The sequence below is a fragment of the Oncorhynchus nerka genome, linkage group LG11 (genome assembly GCF_034236695.1).
Source record: "Oncorhynchus nerka isolate Pitt River linkage group LG11, Oner_Uvic_2.0, whole genome shotgun sequence".
Classification (NCBI taxonomy): domain Eukaryota; kingdom Metazoa; phylum Chordata; class Actinopteri; order Salmoniformes; family Salmonidae; genus Oncorhynchus; species Oncorhynchus nerka.
The window spans coordinates 40,166,404-40,190,324 of record NC_088406.1 but is presented as its reverse complement, the minus strand read 5'-3'; the positions used below and the strand labels follow the sequence as shown (position 1 = coordinate 40,190,324).

Genomic DNA, 23,921 nt, shown 5'->3' with positions numbered 1-23,921 from the left:
GGTCTCTCCAGAGATGTTCGATCGGGTTCAAGTCCCGGCTCTGGCTGGGCCACTCAATGACATTCAGAGACTTGTCCCGAAGCCACTCCTGCGTTGTCTTGCCTGTGTGCTTAGGGTCGTTGTCCTGTTGAAAGGTGAACCTTCGACCAAGTCTGAATAGGTTTTCATCAAGGATCTCTCTGTACTTTGCTCATCTTTCCTCGAACTGTTGTCGCTTTTTTATTATGGAGAATTGTGTGTAGATTGAGGACATTTAAAAAGAAAATCCATTTTAGAATAAGGCTGTAACGTAACAAAACGTGGAAAAGGGAAGGGGTCTGAATACTTTCCTAATGCACTGTATAAATCATATATATTTATGCTCCAGACACCGACATTGCTCGTCCTAATATTTCTGTATTTCTTAATTCCATTATTTTACTATTTTAGATTTGTGTGTATTGTTAGATATTACTGCACTGTTGGAGCTAGGAACACAAGCATTTTTCTACACCAGCAATAACATCTGCTAAATATGTGTATGTGAGCAATACATTTTGATTTGCTACAATTACTCTATTCTTGGAATATTTGTAAATAATTTTCACAGAAGAGGGTGATAGATAAAAAAATGAGGGGCCATTTAACCTTGCAACAGTTCTGCCAGATTTTAACTTTATTTTTGTTAACTTCTGATATCAATCAGGAAGTCTCCCTGTTGTGTAAGATCATGTAACTAACCTCTCACATCAATGCTTTTATGTGTATTTCACTTTCTAAAAACTGCCCACTCGAATCTGATTAAGTCCGTATGTGACAGGGTTAAAGACAGGTGGTATAACAAGGAATTGTACAGCCATTGCACTACGCTTATTGAGATGACTTATTACTAATCCATCCTTGCAAAGTGTCACAAAGGGTCACTGTGATGAAAATAACCATTGTCAATAAATGTGGCACACATGTCTGTGTGAACTTAATCCTTCCCTTAGCTGACTTTATACAAGTCCTTACAATCTGACAATAAGAAAATGCAACGAGAAGTATCTGTAAAACATGAAGCACTATTATACAAAAGCTCAAAATCTGATTGATGGTAATGGGTAAACATGCATGTTTCAGTATAGACGGAATGTCACAGAAGATCTTATCAATGCGAGATCCACACAAAGGAAGTCTGACTGTTAAACTAAGTGCTATTAGTGATATAAATAAAGGATAACACCAAGACAATAAGAGTAACTTTCTAACAGTTAAAGATGTCACAATGGTATGATATAGTAGTGGTCTACATATTGCCACATACCTGTCGTAAGACATCACTGTTAGAATAGACATTTCACACAGGACAGATGTGTATATGACATAGGCTTGAGTGAAACATCCACCATAAGATATCACCTGAACATCTGACTGAAGGTCCAGTAAGAACTTGGGGTAGAAACCAGCAGTTCCATACAATCCATTGACACACAGACTACACAGAAAGATATACATGGGCTCATGGAGACCTTTCTCCTGAATGATTGTTATGATCAGAGTCAGATTCACAGTGATGATGAGAAGGTATGTGATAAGAGACAAGGTAAAATAGACCGATTTGTTGTTAAATGTCTCTTGTAAACCAAATAGATTAATTAACTTGACTTGGGTTGAGTTCTCCATAGCTTTTGTTGATTTGCTTTCTCTGGTCAATGCAGCAATTCTTAGTCCTTAAATGGCTTGAGTGTGTATGGAGGTGAATGAATGTGTGTGAATCATTTGATTATGTGTCCACAATAGTTTTAACAAAACAAATTCATATCCTCCATCAAAGTCTTATTTTTTTAAAATAAAATAAAAGATCCCGATAATATATATTATCAGATTTCTGAGGTGTGAAAGATATAAAGAAACGTGTGCCTATGAAATGTGTTCTTGCTTGACACAGGGATACTGCTCCAATAACTTGTATATTAATACCACCAGAAGACAGTCAAAATACATGATTTGAAATTGAATATTAATATAGAATATGTATACGCTGGAGAATAATCTACGTCTAGTAAATCAATTCAATGGGAATTCAGAATGTGATATTTCTGTTCACTACTTATTGTATCTTGTTAATGCCATTTATAATCACTCCAAATGTGTAGCCTACATTCAACCTTACTTTCTAGTTTCATGCATATTTGTGTTATTGCACCAATTAAACAATGAATTGCCTTCCAAAGTGGTTGTGAACACACATTTATTTTGAGAGATACACTGTGGACGCCTGTTTATAAGCACATATATACATTATCACAACTCAAGAACCTAAAAAAAGCTATATATTTACTGTGTTGTAACCACAACCATTAATGACATCATTTATTTTTGTTAACAGTATTATGAATAAAGCACCCAGTGGGGAAAATATAGATCGAAGGAGTAGCTTTGCATATTGCTGTTCTTCTTTAAAAAGTTCTTAACTGTATAAGGAGTCACATATTTGTGCTATCCATTGGACCCCATTTCCTAAATAGTGCACTACTTTGGTTCTGGTCAAAAGCAGTGCACCATAAAGGGAATAGGGTGCCATTTGGGACCCAGACAAGCATTTTCATGCTCAGGAGGTGTACTACAATTACTCTATTCTTGGAATATTTGTAAATCACTTTCCCAGAAGAGGGCGATAGACATCAACAAATTAGGGGCCATTTAACCTTGCAGGAGTTTTGGAAGATTTTACCTTCATTTTGTTGACTTCTGATCTTAGTAAGTTTCCCTGTTGTTTAAGATGTAACTAACGTCTCATAACAAAGATTTTATGTGTATTACACTTTCTTAAAACTGCCCTTCGAATCTGCTGGAGGTTAAGTCCATATATGAGAGGGTTTAAGACAGGTGGTATAACAAGGAATTGTACAGCCATTGCATTACGCATATTTAGTGTACTATTTACATTATTCCACCCTTGCAAATTGTCAAACAGGGTCACTATGATGAAAATAACAATTGTTAATAAATGTGGCACACATGTCTGTGTGAACTTAATCCTTCCCTTTGACGACTTTACACAAGTCCTTACAATCTGACAGTAAGAAAATACAATGAAAAGTAACTGTAAAACATGAACCACTACTAAACATCGGCTCCAAATCTGATTGATGGTTATGGGTAAACATGCATGTTTCAGTATAGACGGATTGTCACAGAAGATCTTATCAATGCGAGATCCACACAACGGAAGTCTGACTGTTAAACTAAGTGCTATGAGTCCTATAAATAAAGGATAACACCAAGACAATAAGAGTAACTTTCTAACAGTTAAAGATGTCACAATGTTATGATATAGTAGTGGTCTGCATATTGCCACATACCTGTCGTAAGACATCACTGTTAGAGTAGACATTTCACACGCGATAGATGTGTATATTACACAGGCTTGAATCAAACATCCACCATAAGATATCACCTGAACATCTGACTGAAGGTCCAGTAAGAACTTGGGGTAGAAACCAGCAGTTCGATACAATCCATTGACACACAGACTACACAGAAAGATATACATGGGCTCATGGAGACCTTTCTCCTGAATGATTGTTATGATCAGAGTCAAATTCACAGTGATGATGAGAAGGTATGTGATAAGAGACAAGGTAAAATAGACCGATTTGTTGATAAATGTCTCTTGTAAGCCAAAGAGATAAAAGAACTTGACTTCGGTTGAGTTCTCCATAGATTTAGTTAATTTTCTTTCTCTGGTCAATGGAGCAATTCTTAGTCCTTACAAGGCTTGAGTGTGTATGGATGTGAATGAATTCAAGAGTGAATCATATGATTCTGTTTAGGCTCAGACTAAACACAATAGTTTTAACAAAACAAATTCTCATCCTTCCTCAAACTCGTACAATTTTTATTTTTTAAATATCCCGATAATATCTGTACCTTAACAAACTTCGGAGGTGTGAAAGAAATAAAGAAACTTGTGTCCATGAAATGCCTTCTTGCTTGACAGGGGAGACTGCTCCAATATCTTGTCCTGGTAGCCTCTAAATATACCATAGTGTATGATCACATGGGATTGTAGTTTCAGTGTCAACAATTAACAATTCCATAGAGATGGAACTACAGTATATAGAGTGTATGACAAGCAACTCATTTAATTATTTTTACTCAGTCTATTTATGTTTTAACCAGGAAACTGAGGATGTCCTAAGGACATTCGGTGATGTTCTCATCAGGTCCCTTTAAGACAGCATTTCCCAAACTCGGTCCTGGGGACCCCAAGGCTGCATGTTTTATTTCTTGCCCTAGCATTACATAGATGATTCAAATAATCAAAGATTGATGATTAGTTGCTGATTTGAATCACCTGTGTAGTGCTAGGGCAAAAACGAAAATGTGCAACCATTGGGGTCCCCAGGACCGAGTTTGGGAAATGCTGTCTTAAAGGGACCTGATGAGAACATCACCGAATGTCCCCAGGACTGATGTTCTGAGACCACTCTACAAACATTAAAACATGACGTTAACCTTGGGAGCATAAGAGGACATTCAGTACAGATTCCAGTTTGGTCCGAGTATAACGATATAATAAGGTATTTTAATGTCCCTTAGGGAACATTATGAAAAGGTTCCTATTTGTGTCATACCCTGATCTATTTCACCTGTCTTTGTGCTTGTCTCCACCCCCCTCCAGGTGTCGCCCGTCTTCCCCATTATCCCCAGTGTATTTATACCTGTGTTCTCTTTTTGTCTGTTCCAGTTCGTTTTGTTTGTGAAGCCTACCAGCGTTTTCCCCCTTGCTCCTGTCTTTTTCTTGTTCCTGTTTTCTAGGTTTCCCGGTTTTGACCATTCTGCCTGTCCTGACCCTGAGCCTGCCTACCGTTTTGTACCTTGTCACACCACCCTGGATTATTGACCTCTGCCTTCCCTGACCCTGAGCCTGCCTACCGTTCTGTACCTTCTCACACCACCCTGGATTATTGACCTCTGCCTTCCCTGACCGCGAGACTGCCTGCCGTTCTGTACAGTGTGGCAAAAAAGTATTTAGTCAGTCACCAATTGTGCAAGTTCTCCCACTTAAAAAGATGAGAGAGGCCTGTAATTTTCATCATAGGTAGACTTCAACTATGACAGACAAAATGAGGAAAAGAAATCCAGAAATAACATTGTAGGATTTTTAATGAATTGATTTGCATATTATGGTGGAAAATAAGTATTTATTGTACGTCCAATGTTCTGGCAAAATTACTATCATGGCATTGTCTCTAATGCCATATCTGGGGTTTTCCTACTTGGTGTGTTGCTTTGGCACTATCCTAAGTTGATAACTATATGATAAGTCAACAGCTGTAAGGCACTAGTTTTAGGCAGTCTACAGGGATGACCTATGGACTTCTGGGAAGAAAACTGGTGAGTGCTGTAAAGTCAAAGGCCTAGAAGTAAATGTTCAACTTTACTAAGGCTGATATTTTGCTTGGACCCTTAAGTGATCCTAGCATAAATCCTAATTGGATGTTCCGTTGTGCATGTGCGTTTATGCTTACACAAGCGTGCATGTCAAGGGAAGAAAACCAAGTATCCTGGCAGATTACAAGTTGTTCAGAATGAGTCTGATGTAGTCAGGTCATTTTCAGGTCAATGCCTGGAGGTCAGTCAGAATTGGTGTCGAGGGAGTCTGTAGTAGTTTTTTCCTACAAGTCACTGTGTCTTCCACTATTGTAGTGGTGATAGGTATGAAGTCTATTTCACGGACGAGCTAACCTCACGACGGAAGTACTCTTTAAGTAATGGACCAGTCGTACGTGGTGTGATCATGGTTCATGACTTCTAATTTCATGACTTTTCATGACTTCTAATTTCCCTCCTGAATGGAGGATTCTATTTATTAGTGACATGAGTGTTAACCATTGGAAGAGTGCACTGGAGATTCCCTTCCACGTGTTGCACTCTGCGTGACTCCTATGTCGCTGTTGTCAAGGGTAATTTGATTGGTTAGGTCTCTAACCTTCTTACTGATTGTAGCTAGACTGACTGTTGCTGGTATTGGTACTGGTGCTCAAAGGGACCAGTTATCTTACCGATTTATTCTGAAATATTATACTACCGGAACACATGATTGGAGCATTTTACTAGTTGTATTGTAGTTGAACCTACACATGGCAAGGACTGATTATTGTTGCCATTTGTTTTGGAGGTGGACAAGTCCACTGCACTTCCTTTATGACCAGTGTGGTACACCTCAGTACTATCTTAGATGTGTTCTAAGATAATCCCCGTCTAGAGGCCTGTCTGCTCCTCACTGTTCTCATAGGGGAGTTTACAACTAGATTTGATTTATGCTCTGGCGGCCTCGTATGGTGTTGTCCGTAGTCTCGACCCCCCCACCGGCCCCGATGAGGCTCATCATGGGTCTGGGCTACTATTCCCCCCTTTGTTTCTCAGGACCCCCCCACCAGCGGGTGGTGTTGGTGTCCGAGGCGCAAACGAAAAGGTCAGACCCTATATACGAGTTGTCAGCGGCTGCGTTGTTATATGAATGGCTGTAAACTTTCAATCAAATCTCCTGGTGTTTGTGCTTCAAAACGCTCAGTGGCTGTCGAGGCATGTCAGTTTAAGCTTAGCAGAGGTAGACATGCTAATGTTATTTATGTTAGTGCAGGGTGAGCTGCACACAGTGGACTTCCTACTAGGGCTCACCACCTACTAGGATATCTGAATATTGCTGTATAACTGAACATGCACAATGTAATCATGTACTGTATGTCAAAGCATGTCAAATATGTACGTTGAAAAAATTGTATGGTAAAAGCAATGTGTTTGGGTGTCCCTAACATTGCCAAAAAAACAAAGAGCTGTGAATGGACCAGTGGTTCACTAATCAGGGACTTGATGAGCTTGGCAACAGTAACAAGGGTTGATGTGTAATGCTACTAGGGTACGCGTGCCCTGTGTAGACAACGTTTCTTTGCGACTATCAAGTGACATCCCCATGACAAACCAGGAACTACAAAAAAACATCCAAGGGACCATGAGCAGGATTGTCCTAAAACTGTCCTCTGGGACATCCTGGGACAAACATGGAACTAGACAAAACATCCAGGGGACCATAACGCAACGTCTGAAGAATGTGCTAAAAACTCAGTGGCAAGCCATGACTATCAAACGTAGGCCTTAAGAGAGACCAAAAACCTTCAATAGCCTCAAACTAAAAAAGTCACAAAAAGAACAGAACCGGCACAGACACAACATGTGACACAAAGCATTTAATAATAAGACCAGCAAAACAAAAACGCTATTTACACAATAACCAGATGAGGCAGTCTGGGTATTGTGATCACGGCACGCTGCCTAGTGACTATCCCCTTTCCCAGCCGTAAGCACACAGTGTGCTATACTGGGAGCAGTGACATTCAAGTAATAAACCCTCACAAAAGTGTGTGGTGATGCCCAACTCGCCGCAGCACAAATATCTCCTATAGTCAACCCTTTAAACAAGACACCGCCAGACCCCTGGTGGAGTAGACGCATACACCGCTAGGTAACCCCTGCCCCTTGCCGCTACACGCCAGGGAGTCCAGTCTACAATCCAGTTGGAGAGACGCTGCTTAGAGAGCGTCCTGCCACGAGCTGGATTAGCAAAACAGACAAAAAGCTGTTCACATATCCGGATATCAAGGGTCCATTCAATGTATGTGCATAAAGCTTGCACCAGACACAAGGTATTTAACCTCTGTTGCTCCTCAGAAGCAAATGGACGAGGTGAAAAGGGAAATAGCTCAAAAGCTAAGGACCTGTAGAACATAGCCATGACTTTCGGGGAGAAGGCCGCATTTGGACGCAATGTTGCCCGGGGAAAACTGAATACAGGAATACAGGAAGGGTGAACTCTTGAAGGTCCACAACATGTTTAGCCGAGGCCATAGCTGCACACAGCTCTTCAAAAACCAGCGCCAAGTCCCATGTGGGCACAATAGGTTTAGATACTGGTCTGAGACAATGTATTCCTTTCAGGAACCGCACCACCAGAGGGCGAGCCCCCAGTGAGGCTCCATTAATCCCCACATGACATGCTGAGCTAGCGGCCATGTATACTTTTAACGTGGAGAATGCGTGTTCCTGCTATAAAAGCTCCTGTAAAAACATAAGGATGTCATTCACAGAGCACTGAAAAGGAACAAGTCCTTTATCTTGGCACCAAAGCTCAAATGGTTATCACTTATACGCATACAGCCCTCTCGTGGAGGGCGTCCTTGCAGACTGAATGGTAGCAATAACATTCAGAAGTAAACCCCTAGCCAGCAGATTGGCCCTCTCAGGGGCCAGGCCAATAGGAACCAAATCACCGGCCTCTCGTGCCAAACCTGTCCGTGCACCTTGGTCAACAGGGTGCTGTGCAATGGGAGTTGCCACGGGCCCTACCTAAAAGGCGAATGATCTCCACTAACCAAGGCTACTTGAGCCAACAGAGCCACAATAATTAAGGATAATGAGTCAGAGCGACTGGCGCAAACGCATAAAAGAGGGTCAGAGGACACTGTTGCACCAAAGCTTCCATTCCCATCGGGGGAATCGGGACACTCATCGAGAAAAATAGATGACAGTGTGTGTTTTCGCGCGATGGGTAAAGATCTACGTCGGCCCTTCTGAACCTCTCCCATATCTGGGCTACCACCCAGGGGTGCAGTCTCCCATCCTGTGGAAGAGGGCCCCTCTGGATAGCATCTCTGCACCAGAGTTGAGGCAACTGTGAACATGCACCGCCCAAAGTGAGAACGAACTGTTAGCTTGTTAGCACAGGCCTGCTAACCGTCTGAACCACCGCGTCCCAATCACTCTCTGACCCCATTTACTTTCTATCTCTTTTTGATTTTTAATTTGTTTATACCTTCCGGAAACCTGCCTCACCCAATGTGATACGGAATCGCTATTACTTTTACTCTTATTTTTATTTTTATGACACACTCAAGAACCTCCAGACGCTAACCAGCTAACTAGCTACAAGCTAGTTAGTCATTGTTAGTTTAAAAAAAAAAAAAAACCTGGATAACACTCGCCAGCCCAGCCCCCCTGCCCATCCACCGCTGCCCCCTGGACACTGATCTCTTGGCTACATAGCTGACGCACGCTGAACTGTCCATTAATCACGGTACTCCTTTCTGCTTGTTTGTCTTACCTGTCGGCCCCGTTGCCTAGTCAACGCCATTTTACCTGCTGTTTGTTGTGCTAGCGGATTAGCCTCGCCTACTGTTTTTAGCTAGCTTTCCAAATTCAACACCTGTGATTACTGTATGCCTCGCTGTATGTCTCTCTCAGATGTCAATATGCCTTGTATACTGTTGTTCAGGTTAGTTATAATTGTTTTAGTTCACAATGGAGCCCCTAGACCCACTCTGCATACCCCTGTTACCTCCTTTGTCCCACCTCCCACACATGCGGTGACCTCACCCATTACAACCAGCATGTCCAGAGATACAACCTGTCTCATCATCACCCAGTGCCTGGGCTTACCTCCGCTGTACCCGCACCCCACCATACCCCTGTCTGCGCATTATGCCCTGAATATATTCTACCATGCCCAGAAACCTGCTCCTCTTATCCTCTGCCCCCAACGCTCTAGGCGACCAGTTTTGATAGCCTTTAGCCGCACCCTCATACTACTCCTTCTCTGTTCCGCGGGTGATGTGGAGGTAAACCCAGGCCCTGCATGTCCCCAGGTACCCTCATTTGTTGACTTCTGTGATCGAAAAAGCCTTGGTTTTATGCATGTCAACATCAGAAGCCTCCTCCCTAAGTTTGTTTTACTCACTGCTTTAGCACACTCTGCTAACCCTGATGTCCTTGCCGTGTCTGAATCCTGGCTCAGGAAGGCCACCAAAAATTCAGAGATTTCCATACCCAACTATAACATCTTCCGTCAAGATAGAACTACCAAAGGGGGCGGAGTTGCAGTCTACTGCAGAGATAGCCTGCAAAGTAATGTCATACTTTCCAGGTCCATACCCAAACAGTTCGAACTACTAATTTTGAAAATTACCCTCTCCAGAAATAAGTCTCTCACTGTTGCCGCCTGCTACCGGCCACCCTCAGCTCCCAGCTGTGCCCTGGACACCATTTGTGAATTGATCGCCCCCCATCTAGCTTCAGAGTTTGTTCTGTTAGGTGACCTAAACTGGGATATGCTTAACAACCCGGCAGTCCTACAATGTAAGCTAGATGCCCTCAATCTCACTCAAATCATCAAGGAACCCACCAGGTACAACCCTAACTCTGTAAACAAGGGCACCCTCATAGACGTCATCCTGACCAACTGGCCCTCCAAATACACCTCCGCTGTCTTCAACCAGGATCTCAGCGATCACTGCCTCATTGCCTGTATCCGCCACGGAGCCGCAGTCAAACGACCACCCCTCATCACTGTCAAACGCTCCCTAAAACACTTCTGTGAGCAGGCCTTTCTAATCGACTTGGCCCGGGTATCCTGGAAGGACATTGACCTCATCCCGTCAGTTGAGGATGCCTGGTCATTCTTTAAAAGTAACTTCCTCACCATTTTAGATAAGCATGCTCCGTTCAAAAAATGCAGAACCAAGAACAGATACAGCCCTTGGTTCACTCCAGACCTGACTGCCCTCGACCAGCACAAAAACATCCTGTGGCGGACTGCAATAGCATCGAATAGCCCCGTGATATGCAACTGTTCAGGGAAGTCAGGAACCAATACACGCAGTCAGTCAGGAAAGCTAAGGCCAGCTTCTTCAGGCAGAAGTTTGCATCCTGTAGCTCCAACTCCAAAAAGTTCTGGGACACTGTGAAGTCCATGGAGAACAAGAGCACCTCCTCCCAGCTGCCCACTGCACTGAGGCTAGGTAACACGGTCTCCACCGATAAATCCACGATTATCGAAAGCTTCAATAAGCACTTCTCAACGGCTGGCCATGCCTTCCGCCTGGCTACTCCAACCTCGGCCAACAGCTCCGCCCCCGCAGCTCCTCGCCCAAGCCTCTCCAGGTTCTCCTTTACCCAAATCCAGATAGCAGATGTTCTGAAAGAGCTGCAAAACCTAGACCCGTACAAATCAGCTGGGCTTGACAATCTGGACCCTCTATTTCTGAAACTATCTGCCGCCATTGTCGCAACCCCTATTACCAGCCTGTTCAACCTCTCTTTCATATCGTCTGAGATCCCCAAGGATTGAAAGCTGCCGCAGTCATCCCCCTCTTCAAAGGGGAGACACCCTGGACCCAAACTGCTATAGACCTATATCCATCCTGCCCTGCCTATCTAAGGTCTTGAAAGCCAAGTCAACAAACAGGTCACTGACCATCTCGAATCCCACCGTACCTTCTCCGCTGTGCAATCTGGTTTCCGAGCCGGTCACGGGTGCACCTCAGCCACGCTCAAGGTACTAAACGATATCATTACCGCCATCGATAAAAGACAGTACTGTGCAGCCGTCTTCATCGACCTCGCCAAGGCTTTCGACTCTGTCAATCACCATATTCTTATCGGCAGACTCAATAGCCTCGGTTTCTCAGATGACTGCCTTGCCTGGTTCACCACCATTACTTTGCAGACAGAGTTCAGTGTGTCAAATCGGAGGGCATGCTGTCCGGTCCTCTGGCAGTCTCTATGGGGTGCCACAGGGTTCAATTCTCGGGCCGACTCTTTCTCTGTATATATCAATGATGTTGCTCTTGCTGCGGGCGATTCCCTGATCCACCTCTACGCAGATGACACCATTCTATATACTTTCGGCCCGTCATTGGACACTGTGCTATCTAACCTCCAAACGAGCTTCAATGCCATACAGCACTCCTTCCGTGGCCTCCAACTGCTCTTAAACGCAAGTAAAACCAAATGCATGCTTTTCAACCGATCGCTGCCTGCACCCGCATGCCCGACTAGCATCACCACCCTGGATGGTTCCGACCTTGAATATGTGGACATCTATAAGTACCTAGGTGTCTGGCTAGACTGCAAACTCTCCTTCCAGACTCACATCAAACATCTCCAATCGAAAATCAAATCAAGAGTCGGCTTTCTATTCCGCAACAAAGCCTCCTTCACTCACGCCGCCAAGCTTACCCTAGTAAAACTGACTATCCTACCGATCCTCGATTTCGGCGATGTCATCTACAAAATGGCTTCCAACACTCTACTCAGCAAACTGGATGCAGTCTATCATAGTGCCATCCGTTTTGTCACCAAAGCACCTTATACCACCCACCACTGCGACTTGTATGCTCTAGTCGGCTGGCCCTCGCTACATATTCGTCGCCAGACCCACTGGCTCCAGGTCATCTACAAGTCCATGCTAGGTAAAGCTCCGCCTTATCTCAGTTCACTGGTCACGATGGCAACACCCATCCGTAGCACACGCTCCAGCAGGTGTATCTCACTGATCATCCCTAAAGCCAACACCTCATTTGGCCGCCTTTCGTTCCAGTACTCTGCTGCCTGTGACTGGAACGAACTGCAAAATCGCTGAAGTTGGAGACTTTTATCTCCCTCACCAACTTCAAACATCAGCTATCCGAGCAGCTAACCGATCGCTGCAGCTGTACATAGTCTATTGGTAAATAGCCCACCCATTTTCACCTACCTCATTCCCATACGGTTTTTATACTGTTTTTTTATTTTTATTTATTTATTTACTTTTCTGCTCTTTTGCACACCAATATCTCTACCTGTACATGACCATCTGATCATTTATCACCCCAGTGTTAATCTGCAAAATTGTATTATTCGCCTACCTCCTCATGCCTTTTGCACACATTGTATATAGACTGCCCATTTTTTTTCTTTTTTTTTTTCTACTGTGTTATTGACTTGTTAATTGTTTACTCCATGTGTAACTCTGTGTTGTCTGTTCACACTGCTATGCTTTATCTTGGCCAGGTCGCAGTTGCAAATGAGAACTTGTTCTCAACTAGCCTACCTGGTTAAATAAAGTTGAAATAAAAAAATAAAATAAAAATGTGTATGGCTCCACAGTAGAAGGGAGAGTGACCGAGTCACCCCCTTTCTGTTGATGTATGCCACCGTCGTCATGTTGTCTGATCTGACCAGCACATGCTGGCCCGACAAATGCGAGAGGAGGAGCCTGAGCGCTAAGTACACGGCCATGAGTTCCAGGAAATTGATATTCTGGGGACCCTGTGACATCGTCCATACTCCCCAAACTCAGATAAGTGGACCCACCTGGTCACAAAGTATGCCACTGTCTTTGATAATTGACACAGATAACACACCACAACGTTGCGGACACCCACTCCACTTTGTTGGTGATATGATGAGAAAAATACTACTCAAACAGGCCTGTGATGCGCTGATCGATTCAGGCTAGACAATTTCCCTCTTATCTCAAACTTTCTCAAAAGGGCAGTAGACCCAGCAAAACGTTGGTTAAAAATGGAACAATACAACACTAAACTTTAAGGTTTCACTCAGGCTACCTCGCCTCTCACCAGGCATCTCCTCCAACTTCCAGAGTATGTCACTTATCTGCCCTGTGTATGTGAATAGCATTGACACCCAGCAGATGCTGATTGGGATATATTTAATAGACCTTTTGGTACCACTAATGGATTGGAAAAACAACCAAGTATCAGAACTCGGGATGAGACCCAGATGCAGACAGCTAGAGTCACAGATGTTTAATATCTCAAACAAGGGGCATGCAAAAGACAGGTCAAAGACAGAGGTCCGTAATCCAGGGCAGAGTGAGGCAGGTATAGAACGGCAGGCAGGCTCGAGTCAAGGCAGGCCCCAGGGAACCTAGGAAACAGAACTAGAGAAAGCAGGGAGACGGGAAAACACCCTGGTAAGATGTGACAAGACAAGACGAACAGGCAACAGACAAACAGAGAACACAGGTATAAATACACTGGGGATAATGAGGAAGATGGGCAAGCATAAAGACAGGTGAGACAAGCACAAAGACAGGTGAAAACAGATCAGGGTGTGACACCAAGTATGGTCACAAATAACCATGCCACCTCCACTGACACCACCGCCTTCATCGAAGGCTACATGCAAAACATTACGCAATGAAGAAGGAATGGCGACATCAACAGGGAAACCCCTGGTGAACTTGGTCATGACTCTGCTATCAGTGGCAGATGGCAGATGACAGTGGGACAAGTTCAATTCTGAAGTTGACCGAACATGAGGTTTTTCCCGTGTGGCATGGGTGAATCTCCAGCCGACACATACCGCCCTCCACTGATATGCGCATGTTCCTAAATGGCACAATGGTGGAGGATACCATACTACTATTCCCGAAGCTTGCAAAGTGGTAACTGAGTCCGCTGTGGTGATACAGGCAAGACTGAACCTGGCACCCGGCTACCGAAAGGAAGGCACTGCTGCGTTCTTCCAACCCTCTCCCAACTATTCCACTCGAAAATGTAGAGTAGTTGTGTAGATGAGTGTGTGAAAATCCCAATGTAATCCCTTTTTGATTGAAAATTAAGGCAAAATGTGAAAACTGTGCAAGGGTGTGTAAACATTCACTATAGGCACTGTATTTTGAGTTTATGACAAGCAAGTCGCAACTTATTAACCAATCAAACTGTAATTAACTTGATGTAATTTCTTGAATATATGGTAGGAAATATAGTACAAGACAAAGAAACCAAAGTGGCAACAAGACCCGATATGTTATTCAGCATAGTATTTGAACAGGCAAGCTTGACTACCGAGTAGTTATCACAATACACTGTCTAGAACGTTACAAACAAAATTGCAGTTGCAAACTCAGGGAGATAATGATGGTGTTGATGAAAGAAGAATACAACCAGGACAGCAGAATTAAGCCACAAATGATTTTAGTTGTCATAATATTGTTATACTATAGAGGATAACAAATAGAAATGTACCGGTCATAGGACATAACTGCTGTTAAACTGTAAATCTGGACATAACAATAAAGAAGGGAAATATCATGTGGGTCAGAGAGTAAGTAAAACATGAGAGCAGGAAAGCACATAGAAACAGATACATGGGTTCATGAAGGTATTTTTCAAGGTATTTTTCAATGCAGAAAACTCCTATAAGCAAAGCATTGGCAATAATTATGACAATATAATACAGTTACTGCAGCAAAGTAGAAATACTTCTATTGTCTGATATCACCGTATGCAGCAAGCCTAAAGATGTAGAGTTCTACATGGACCTGGGAAACGGTAGAGATGAGTTGTCAATGTATGAAGAAGAGTAAATGTAGCTTACATATCATTTTAAACAATGAATTCACAAACAGACAAACTAAATGGATAATTCCTTGACCTGTTCTTATTACAGTGATAGATTTGCCGACATCTATACTAACCAATATAGATGTATTTTCATTCTCCTGATAACATCAAACAATACTATACTTTGTATCCTGCACTCATATTAGTTATCACATTAAAACCCTAAATCAATTGATTACATGTAAAGTATGCTAAATCCAAAATTTAGACCAACCATTTCTAATCCATGATGAACTGCTTAAACTTAGCTCCTCAATTGATTCTCATACTTTATTCTTTAAAAAAAGCCTGCCATTTTTAAATTTAACTAGGCAAGTCAGTTAAGAACAAATTCTTATTTACAATGACGGCCAACCCCGGCCAAACCCGGCCAACGCTGGGCCAACTGCCCGCCGCCATATGGCACTCCCAACCATGGCCAGATGTGATACAGCCTGGATTTGAACCAGGTACTGCAGTGACAACTCTTCCACTGGGATGCAGTGTCTTAGACCACTGCACCACTCGGTGTGATATGCAAATGATCACCAATATCTGGAAACTATATAGAGAAGCAGATTCAATTTTGTAACACAGGCCCTCCAGGGGGTTCAAAGGCTTTATTAAATTCTATAGAAATATAGCAAGTAGGGGGACGGAAGCAAAATTGTTACAGTACACATGGTCCATTCTTAAATAAAGAGAGAAGTTTAGTAGGATAGTGCAGCACATCAGAAGAATACACATCCTTAATGTTATGTTATTGAACAGGCTGTGTTAGTGGCCTATGATCCTTTAAAACAGTGTACGTGTTGCGACACGCTAGGCTGGTAGTCTGACAAAGGGATGGTTGCCTGGACCCAGATTAAATCTACTACTGGACTAAAATACACCGTCAATGGAGATTCTCCATTGAGAATATTTTTTTATTCTAGGACCAGTCTTCTTCTGGATCTTAGTCTTGATCCCGAACACTGAAGGCATGTATCTGGGTACTGTTGAGGAGTTACCTTGCTAGCTTCAGTCTGAATGCAAAATAACTGGTCCTCCATTGTGCGGAGCCAAATCCTGGGGGCATGGAGCTTTGGCGTGGTTTGAATTTAGGGTGCGTAGAGGTTCATAGGGGAGAGTAGGTCTGACAGGTAGGCCGGTCTGATGCCTTTTAGGGCTTTGTAGACGAGGAGGAGATTTTTTAAGTAAGTTATTTGAGGGATAGGTAGCCAATGTAGATCAGCAATTGAGTAAAAGGTATGACAATATTTCACAAATTAGAAAATGTTTTACATGTCTGATTTCCACCATCCTCAGCCCCATTAGTTATTTCAACTACAAGTAACAAAACACACAAGTCCCATCACAAAAATCAAACAATCATGACAGAAAAGGTCCCACTCACTTTTAGCTTATGTTTTAGGGTTTGCAGCTGTGAGTGTTTCAGGGTAAGTCTCTCTAAGAGCTTTGCACACCTGGATTGTACAATATTTTTTATTATTGATACACAATCCAAAGTGTAATAGTAACTTCACAACTACTCATCTACTAACAGGGTTGAGTAGGTTACTTTCTAAATGTAATCCGTTACAGTTACTAGTTACCTCAAAAATGGTCTTCAGCAACGTAATGTTTGGATTACCCAAACTCAGTAACGTAATCTGATTACATTCAGTTACTTTTAGATTACTTTCCCCTTAAGAGGCATTAGAAGATGACAAAAATGTATGTTACCAATTGAACGACATCTATTGCAGGATAAATCAGTTTTAAAGTTTACATATCTGGCCATATATGGATGTTAAATTGTATCTTTATCGGTTGGTTATGTAGGCTTCTTCTAATCACTCGCTTTCTACTACATATAATAATACGATTAAATTCTATCTTTACATTACAAACCAAAGTCTGTCAGAATTCCAGTCATTCCAATAAATGTTATACACCTTGATCTTCAAGAGTTGGACTTGCTAATATGAAGTATAGATTAGCCAAATTGTTTTACCTGAGCATAACCCTTTGAGTACTACTGAAAAGTACTATTTTCATTCATTCATTTTCATTTTCATTTGAGTTTGAGATATGAGTAATGAACGCAATTTACTCAACAATAACAACAATAATAACAATACACGTCAAATTAATACAAGGCCACAAATAACGGACCACAATACAATAAACAATCACTCACAGACAAACATGGGGGAACAGAGGGTTAAATAATGAACAAGTAATTGGGGGATTGAAACCAGGTGTGTAAGACAAAGACAAAACAAATGGAAAATGAAAAATGGATCGGTGATGGCTAGAAGACCGGTGACGTCAACCGCCGAACACAGTCAGAACAAGGAGAGGAAACGACTTCGGCAGAAGTCGTGACAAGGAATTTGAAATGATTTATACTTTTACTTTACTTTTGATACTTAAGTATATTTTAGTAATCACATTTACTTTTGATACTTAAGTATATTTAGACTTTTACTCAATTACTATTTTACTGGGTGACTTTCACTTTTTACTTGAGTAACTTTCTATTAAGGTATCTATACTTTTACTCAAGTTTGACAATTGGGTACTTTTTCCACCACTGCCTACATGCAACCATACTTTCTAGATACATGCGTATTCTTGTTATTGTACCAATAAAATAATTTATTGTCTTTCAAAGTTGTTGTGAATATCCATTTATTTTGAGAGATACACTGAAGAAGAGTCCTGGCTATAAGCACATAGATGCATTATCACAACTCAATAACCTAAAAAAAACCTGAAGCATTATTTATTTTCTGAGAGTATTAAGAATAAAGCACCCAGCTGGGAAAATATATATTTAAACAACAGCTTTGCATATTGTTATTCTTCTTTAGAAATGTCTTAACTGCATAAGGAGCCACCGATTTGTTCTATCAACTGCTCTCTATTCACTTTCTAGTGCACTACTTTGGCTCTGGTTAAAAGTAGTGCACAACATAGGGAATAGAATGCCATTTGGGACGCATTACCTTTTTCCTGGTTAGGAAGTGTACTACAATTACTATTTATAAATCACTTGCCCAGAAGAGGGCGATGGGTATCAGGAAATGAGACGTGCCATTTAACCGTGCTAAGGTTTTGGCAGATTTGACCTTTATTTTGTTGACTTCTGATATTAGGTAGTCTCCCTGTTGTGTAAAATCATGTAACTAACATCTTATATCAATAATTTTATGTGCATTACACTTTATAAGAACTGCCCGTCGAATCTGCTTGAGGTTAAGTCCATATATGACAGGGTTAAAGACAGGTGGTATAACAAGGAATTGTACGGCCATTGCATTACGCATATTTAGTGTAATATTTACATTATTCCACCCTTGCAAATTGTCAAACAGGGTCACTGTGATGAAAATAAATATTGTTATTAAATGTGGCACACATGTCTGTGTGAACTTAATCCTTCCCTTAGACGACTTTACACAAGTCCTTACAATCTGACAGTAAGAAAATACAATGTAAAGTAACTGTAAAACATGAACCAATACGAGGCATTTGCTCCAAATCTGATTAACGGTAATGGAAAAACATGCATGTTTCAGTATAGATGGAATGTCACAGAAGATCTTATCAATGCGAGATCCACACAAAGGAACTCTGACGGCTAAACTAATTGCTATAAGTCCTGTAAATAAAGAATAACACCAAGACAATAAGAGTAACTTTCTAACAGTTAAAGATGTCACAATGGTATGATATAGTAGTGGTCTGCATATCGCCACATACCTGTCGTAAGACATCACTGTTAGAGTAGACATTTCACACATGACAGATGTGTATATGACATAGGTTTGAGTCAAACATCCACCATAAGATATCACCTGAACATCTGACTGAAGGTCCAGTAACAACTTGGGGTAGAAACCAGCAGTTCCATACAATCCATTGACACACAGACTACACAGAAAGATATACATGGGCTCATGGAGACCTTTCTCCTGAATGATTGTTATGATCAGAGTCAGATTCACAGTGATGATGAGAAGATATGTGATAAGAGACAAGATGAAATAGACCGATTTGTTGTTAAATGTCTCTTGTAAGCCAAAAAGATAAAATAACTTGACTTGGGTTGTGTTCTCCATAGATTTGGTTAATTTTCTTCCATAGTTCAATGCAGCAATTCTTAGTCCTTAAATGGCTTGAGTGTGTATGGATGTGAATGAATTCAAGTGTGAATCATATGATTCTGTGTAGGCTTGGACTAAACTAATTCACATCCTCCCTCAAACTCTTATTCTTGAAAATAAAAATAAAGACCCCGATAATATCTGTACATTATCAGACTTCTGAGGTGTGAAAGAAATAAAGAAAGTTGTGTCCATGAAATGTCTTCTTGCTTGAGAGAGTGATACTGCTTCAATAACTTGTCCTGGTAGCCTCTAAATATATTGTAGTGTATGATCACATGGGATTGTAGTTTCAGTGTCAACATGTAACCACTCCATAGAGATGGAACAATATTGAGTTTATGACAAGCAACTCATTAGATTCTATTTACTCTCGGGCTCCTGAGTGGCACAGCGGTCTAAGGCACTGTATCTTAGTGCAAGAGGTGTCACTACAGTCCCTGGTTTGTTTCCAGGCTGTATCACATCTGGCCGTGATTGGGAGTCCCATAGGGCGGAGCACAATTGGCCCAGCATTGTCCTGGTTTGGCCAGGCTGTCATTGTAAATAAAAATGTGTTCTTATTAACTGACTTGCCTAGTTAAATAAAGGTTAAATAAATTAAATAAAAAATTAACCCAGCAAACAGGGAACGTCCTAAGGACATTTGGCGACGTTCCCATTAGGTCCCTTTAAGGTAGTGTTTCCCAAACTCGGTCCTGGTGACCCCAGGGGTGCACATAAACTTTTTTCTCCTAGTACTAGATAGCTGATTAAAATAATCAAAGCTTGATGATTAGTTAATTATTTGAATCAGCTGTGTAGTGCTAGGGCAAAAACCAAAACGTGCACCCCTTGGGTCCAAGTTTGGGAAATGCCGCTTTAAGGGTTTCAGCGAGATGTTATCCCACTGATGTTCTGAGAACATTGTAGGAACATTAAAACATGACATTAACCTCGGGACCATAAGAGGGAGGTCAGTACAGATACCGGTTTGGTTGCAGTATAATGTCACAATGAGGAATTTTGATGGGGAACATTATGGAAAGATTACTATTTGTGTCGGACGTTATCCATGAGACATTCAATGACAACAAGGAGACGTTTCATGATGGTCAAGGGGATGTCACATAGCAAAGCTAGCCCCTCAGAAAACTTGACATGAATCCAGATCTCAGACAGGATATAGTTTGTTTTCATGCTACAGTATTTTTCTAAAACTCCAAACAGCAAGCAATGCAGGTGTAGAAGCACAGTGGCTAGGAAAAACTCCCTAGAACGGCTAAAACCTAGGAAGAAACCTAGAGAGGAACCAGGCGATGAGGGGTGGCCAGTCCTCTTCTGGCTGTGCCGGGTGGAGATTATAACAGAACATGGCTAAGATGTTCAAATGTTCATAAGTGACCAGCATGGTCAAATAATAATAATCACAGTAGTTGTCGAGGGTGCAGCAAGTCTGTACCTCAGGAGTAAATGTCAGTTGGCTTTTCATAGCCGATCAATAAGAGTATCTCTACCGCTCCTGCTGTCTCTAGAGAGTTGAAAACAGTAGGTCTGGGACAGGTAGTACGTCTGGTGAACAGGTCAGGGTTCCATAGCCGCAGGCAGAACAGTTGAAACTGGAGCAGCAGCTCGGCCAGGTGGACTGGGGACAGCAAGGAGTCATCATGCCAGATAGTCCCGAGGCATGATCCTAGGGCTCAGGTCCTCCGAGAGAGAGAAAGAAAGAAAGAGAGAATTAGAGAGAGCATACTTAATTTCACACAGGACACCGGATAAGACAGGAGAAATACTCCAGATATAACAGACTGACCCTAGCCCCCCGACACATAAACTACCGCAACATAAATACTGGAGGGTGAGACAGGAGGGGTCAGGAGACACTGTGGCCCCATCCGATGATACCCCCCAGACAGGGCCAAACAGGAAGGATATAACCCCACCCACTTTGCCAAAGCACAGCCCCCCACAGCACAAGAGGGATATCTTCAACCACCAATTTGCCATCCTGAGACAAGGCCGAGTATAGTCCACAAAGATCTCCGCCACGGCACAACCCAAGGGGGGCGCCAACCCAGACAGGAGGACCACGTCAGCGACTTAATCCACTCAAGTGACGCACCCCTCCTAGGGACGGCATGGAAGAGCACCAGTACGCCAGTGACTCACTGGCTTACGTAAGGAATTCAAAGTAACAAACTTCTGTTTTTTAAGTTTAAATAATAATAATTTATTACATTGGTAAAGTGCTTTTCATTATAAAATAATAATCCCAAAGTGCATAAAATGAAAGATAATCTAAAAAAGGACTACAAAAATATATAACCAAATTACGAAAGCAACAATCATAGTCTAGAAGGAAAGAAAGGCTTATAGAAATGAGTCTTAATGTCACGCCCTGACCATAGAGAGATTTTTATTTTCTATGTTGGGGTGTGACTAGAGGTGGGTCATCTAGGGGATTATGTTTCTATGTTTCTAGGCAGCTATTTGTCGTTGTCTCTGATTGGGGATCATATTTAGGCAGCCATTTGTGCTTGTTGGGATCTTGACTATGGATAGTTGCATGTTAGCACTATTGTTAGCTTCATGTTTCGGTTTGAGATGTATTGTTTTTGGTTTTGCTGTGAGTTTCACTTGTGGAACCCAGATCACGCTGAGCTTTGGTCCAGTAATTATGACGATCGTGACACTTAAGGCCTGCTTTAAAGGCCTCAAGAGTGTGAGCAGCCCTGAGATTGTCAGGAAGGGAGTTCCAAATGTGTGGTGTGTGGGAGCAAAAGAAACGGCCCTCCATTGTGTGTAGCCAGGTCATAGCGTCATGGAGTCGTTTGGCACGGCTTAAATTTAGGATGTGTGGAGGTTCATGGGGGATAGTAGGTCTGATGGATAGGCAGGTCCGATGCCATTTAAGGTTTGTAGACGAGGAGGGAAATTTTAAAGTCAATTTTGAGGGACAAGGAGCCAATGGATATCAGCAAGTGAATAAAAGGTAAATGACAACATTTCACAAATTAGCTAATTATTTACATGTCAGATTTTTCACCATCTTGTCCACCATTTAAAACTTTTTCCATATTTTGTTGTGTTGCTGCCTGAATTTAACCTGTTAAGACTCTAGGGGCAGTATTTCATTTTTGGATAAAAAGACGTGCCCGTTTTAAGCGCAATATTTTGTCACGAAAAGATGCTCGAATATGCTTGGAATTGATAGTTTTGGAAAGAAGACAGTCTTACGTTTCCAGAAATGCAAAGATTTTCACTGTGAGTCCCTTAGAACAAATGCTTCGGGCAAAACCAAGATGTATGACCGACCAGGAAATGCACAGGATTTCTGAGGCTACGTTTTCCATGATCGCCTTATATGGCTGTGAATGCGACAGGAATGAACGGACTCTTTCTCTTGTTTCCCCAAGGTCTTTGCAGCATTGTGACGTATTTGTAGGGATATCATTGGAAGATTGACCATAAGGGACTACATTTACCAGGTGTCCCGCTTGGTGTCTGCGTGGCAATCGGTGCGCAAAAGTCAGGTCCCGGTATTTTTCCATTCAAATCTCAGAACAAACCAGGCTACAAGGACGGTGCTTTCAATGGAGAGAAATATGACAAACCACCTTCAGGATTGATTCAAACAACGTTTTCCATGTTTCAGTCGATATTATGGAGTTAATTCGGAAAAAAGTTCGACATGTAGGTGACTGAATTTTCGGTTAGTTTCGGTAGCCATATGCATAGTAACAAAAGGTAACGATGTGTCCTACACAAGAATCTTTCAGGAAAAACTGGACATCTGCTATGTAACTGAGAGTCTCCTCATTGAAACATCTGAAGTTCTTCAAAGATAAATTATTTTATTTGATTCCTTGGCTGGTTTTTGTGAATATGTTGCGTGCTAAATGCTAACGCTAATGCTAAGCTAGCTATCACCACTCTTACACAAATTAGTGATTTTCTCTGGTTCTAAAGCATATTTTGAAAATCTGAGACGACAGGATTGTTAAGAAAAGGATAAGCTTGAGAACAGGCATATTTATTTCATTTCATTTGCGATTTTTAGAAATCGCTAACGTTGCGTTATGCTAATGAGCTTGAGGCTGTAGTTACGCTACCGCATACGGGTTTGGTCGGACTATGAGGTTAAAAAGGATTCAATTGAGATTTTGTATCACTGGCCTATACATAATAACCAATAATGTCAAAGTAGAATTAGGTTTTAAGAAATGAAAATCTGAAATGTCTTGAGGCAATACATATTTAACCCCTTTGTTATCTTGTTATGGCTGCAATCCCGATATCGGGATAAGTGTCATCAACAACCGCTGAATAGCATAGCGCTACATACAGTAAATATTACTATAAATATTTATATTCATGAAATCACAAGTGCAATATAGGAAAACACAGTTTAGCCTTTTGCTAATCAACCTGTCATGTCAGATTTTGAAATTATGCTTTACAGCAACAGCAATCCCAGTTTTTGTGTAAGTTTATCGATCGCACGAAAAAACATTAAGTACACTTAGCATCAGGTAGCTCGGTCACGAAAATCAGAAAAGCAATCAAATTAATCGTTTACTTTTGATCTTCGGATGTT

At 41.8% G+C, this 23,921-nt stretch overlaps 1 protein-coding gene and 2 pseudogenes across 1 annotated transcript; all 3 read right to left on the bottom strand.

The window, feature by feature from the left end:
• Nucleotides 1-755: 755 nt before the first annotated feature.
• Nucleotides 756-1,644, bottom strand: LOC135573877 (olfactory receptor-like protein DTMT; annotated as a pseudogene).
• A 466-nt stretch (nucleotides 1,645-2,110) lies between these two features.
• Nucleotides 2,111-3,963, bottom strand: LOC115125174 (olfactory receptor 6N1-like). The gene has a single exon (XM_029654673.2). It carries the CDS (start codon nucleotides 3,683-3,685, stop codon nucleotides 2,750-2,752), a length of 936 nt encoding a protein of 311 aa, XP_029510533.2. The 5' UTR covers nucleotides 3,686-3,963; the 3' UTR covers nucleotides 2,111-2,749.
• Nucleotides 3,964-14,522: 10,559 nt separating this feature from the next.
• Nucleotides 14,523-19,522, bottom strand: LOC115125172 (olfactory receptor 1D2-like; annotated as a pseudogene).
• Between the last annotated feature and the right edge of the window lie 4,399 nt (nucleotides 19,523-23,921).

Coding starts and splice junctions, on each gene's coding strand:
- LOC115125174 (XM_029654673.2), bottom strand. CDS start 3,685: ATGGAGAACTCAACCGAAGTCAAGTTCTTTTATCTCTTTGGCTTACAA.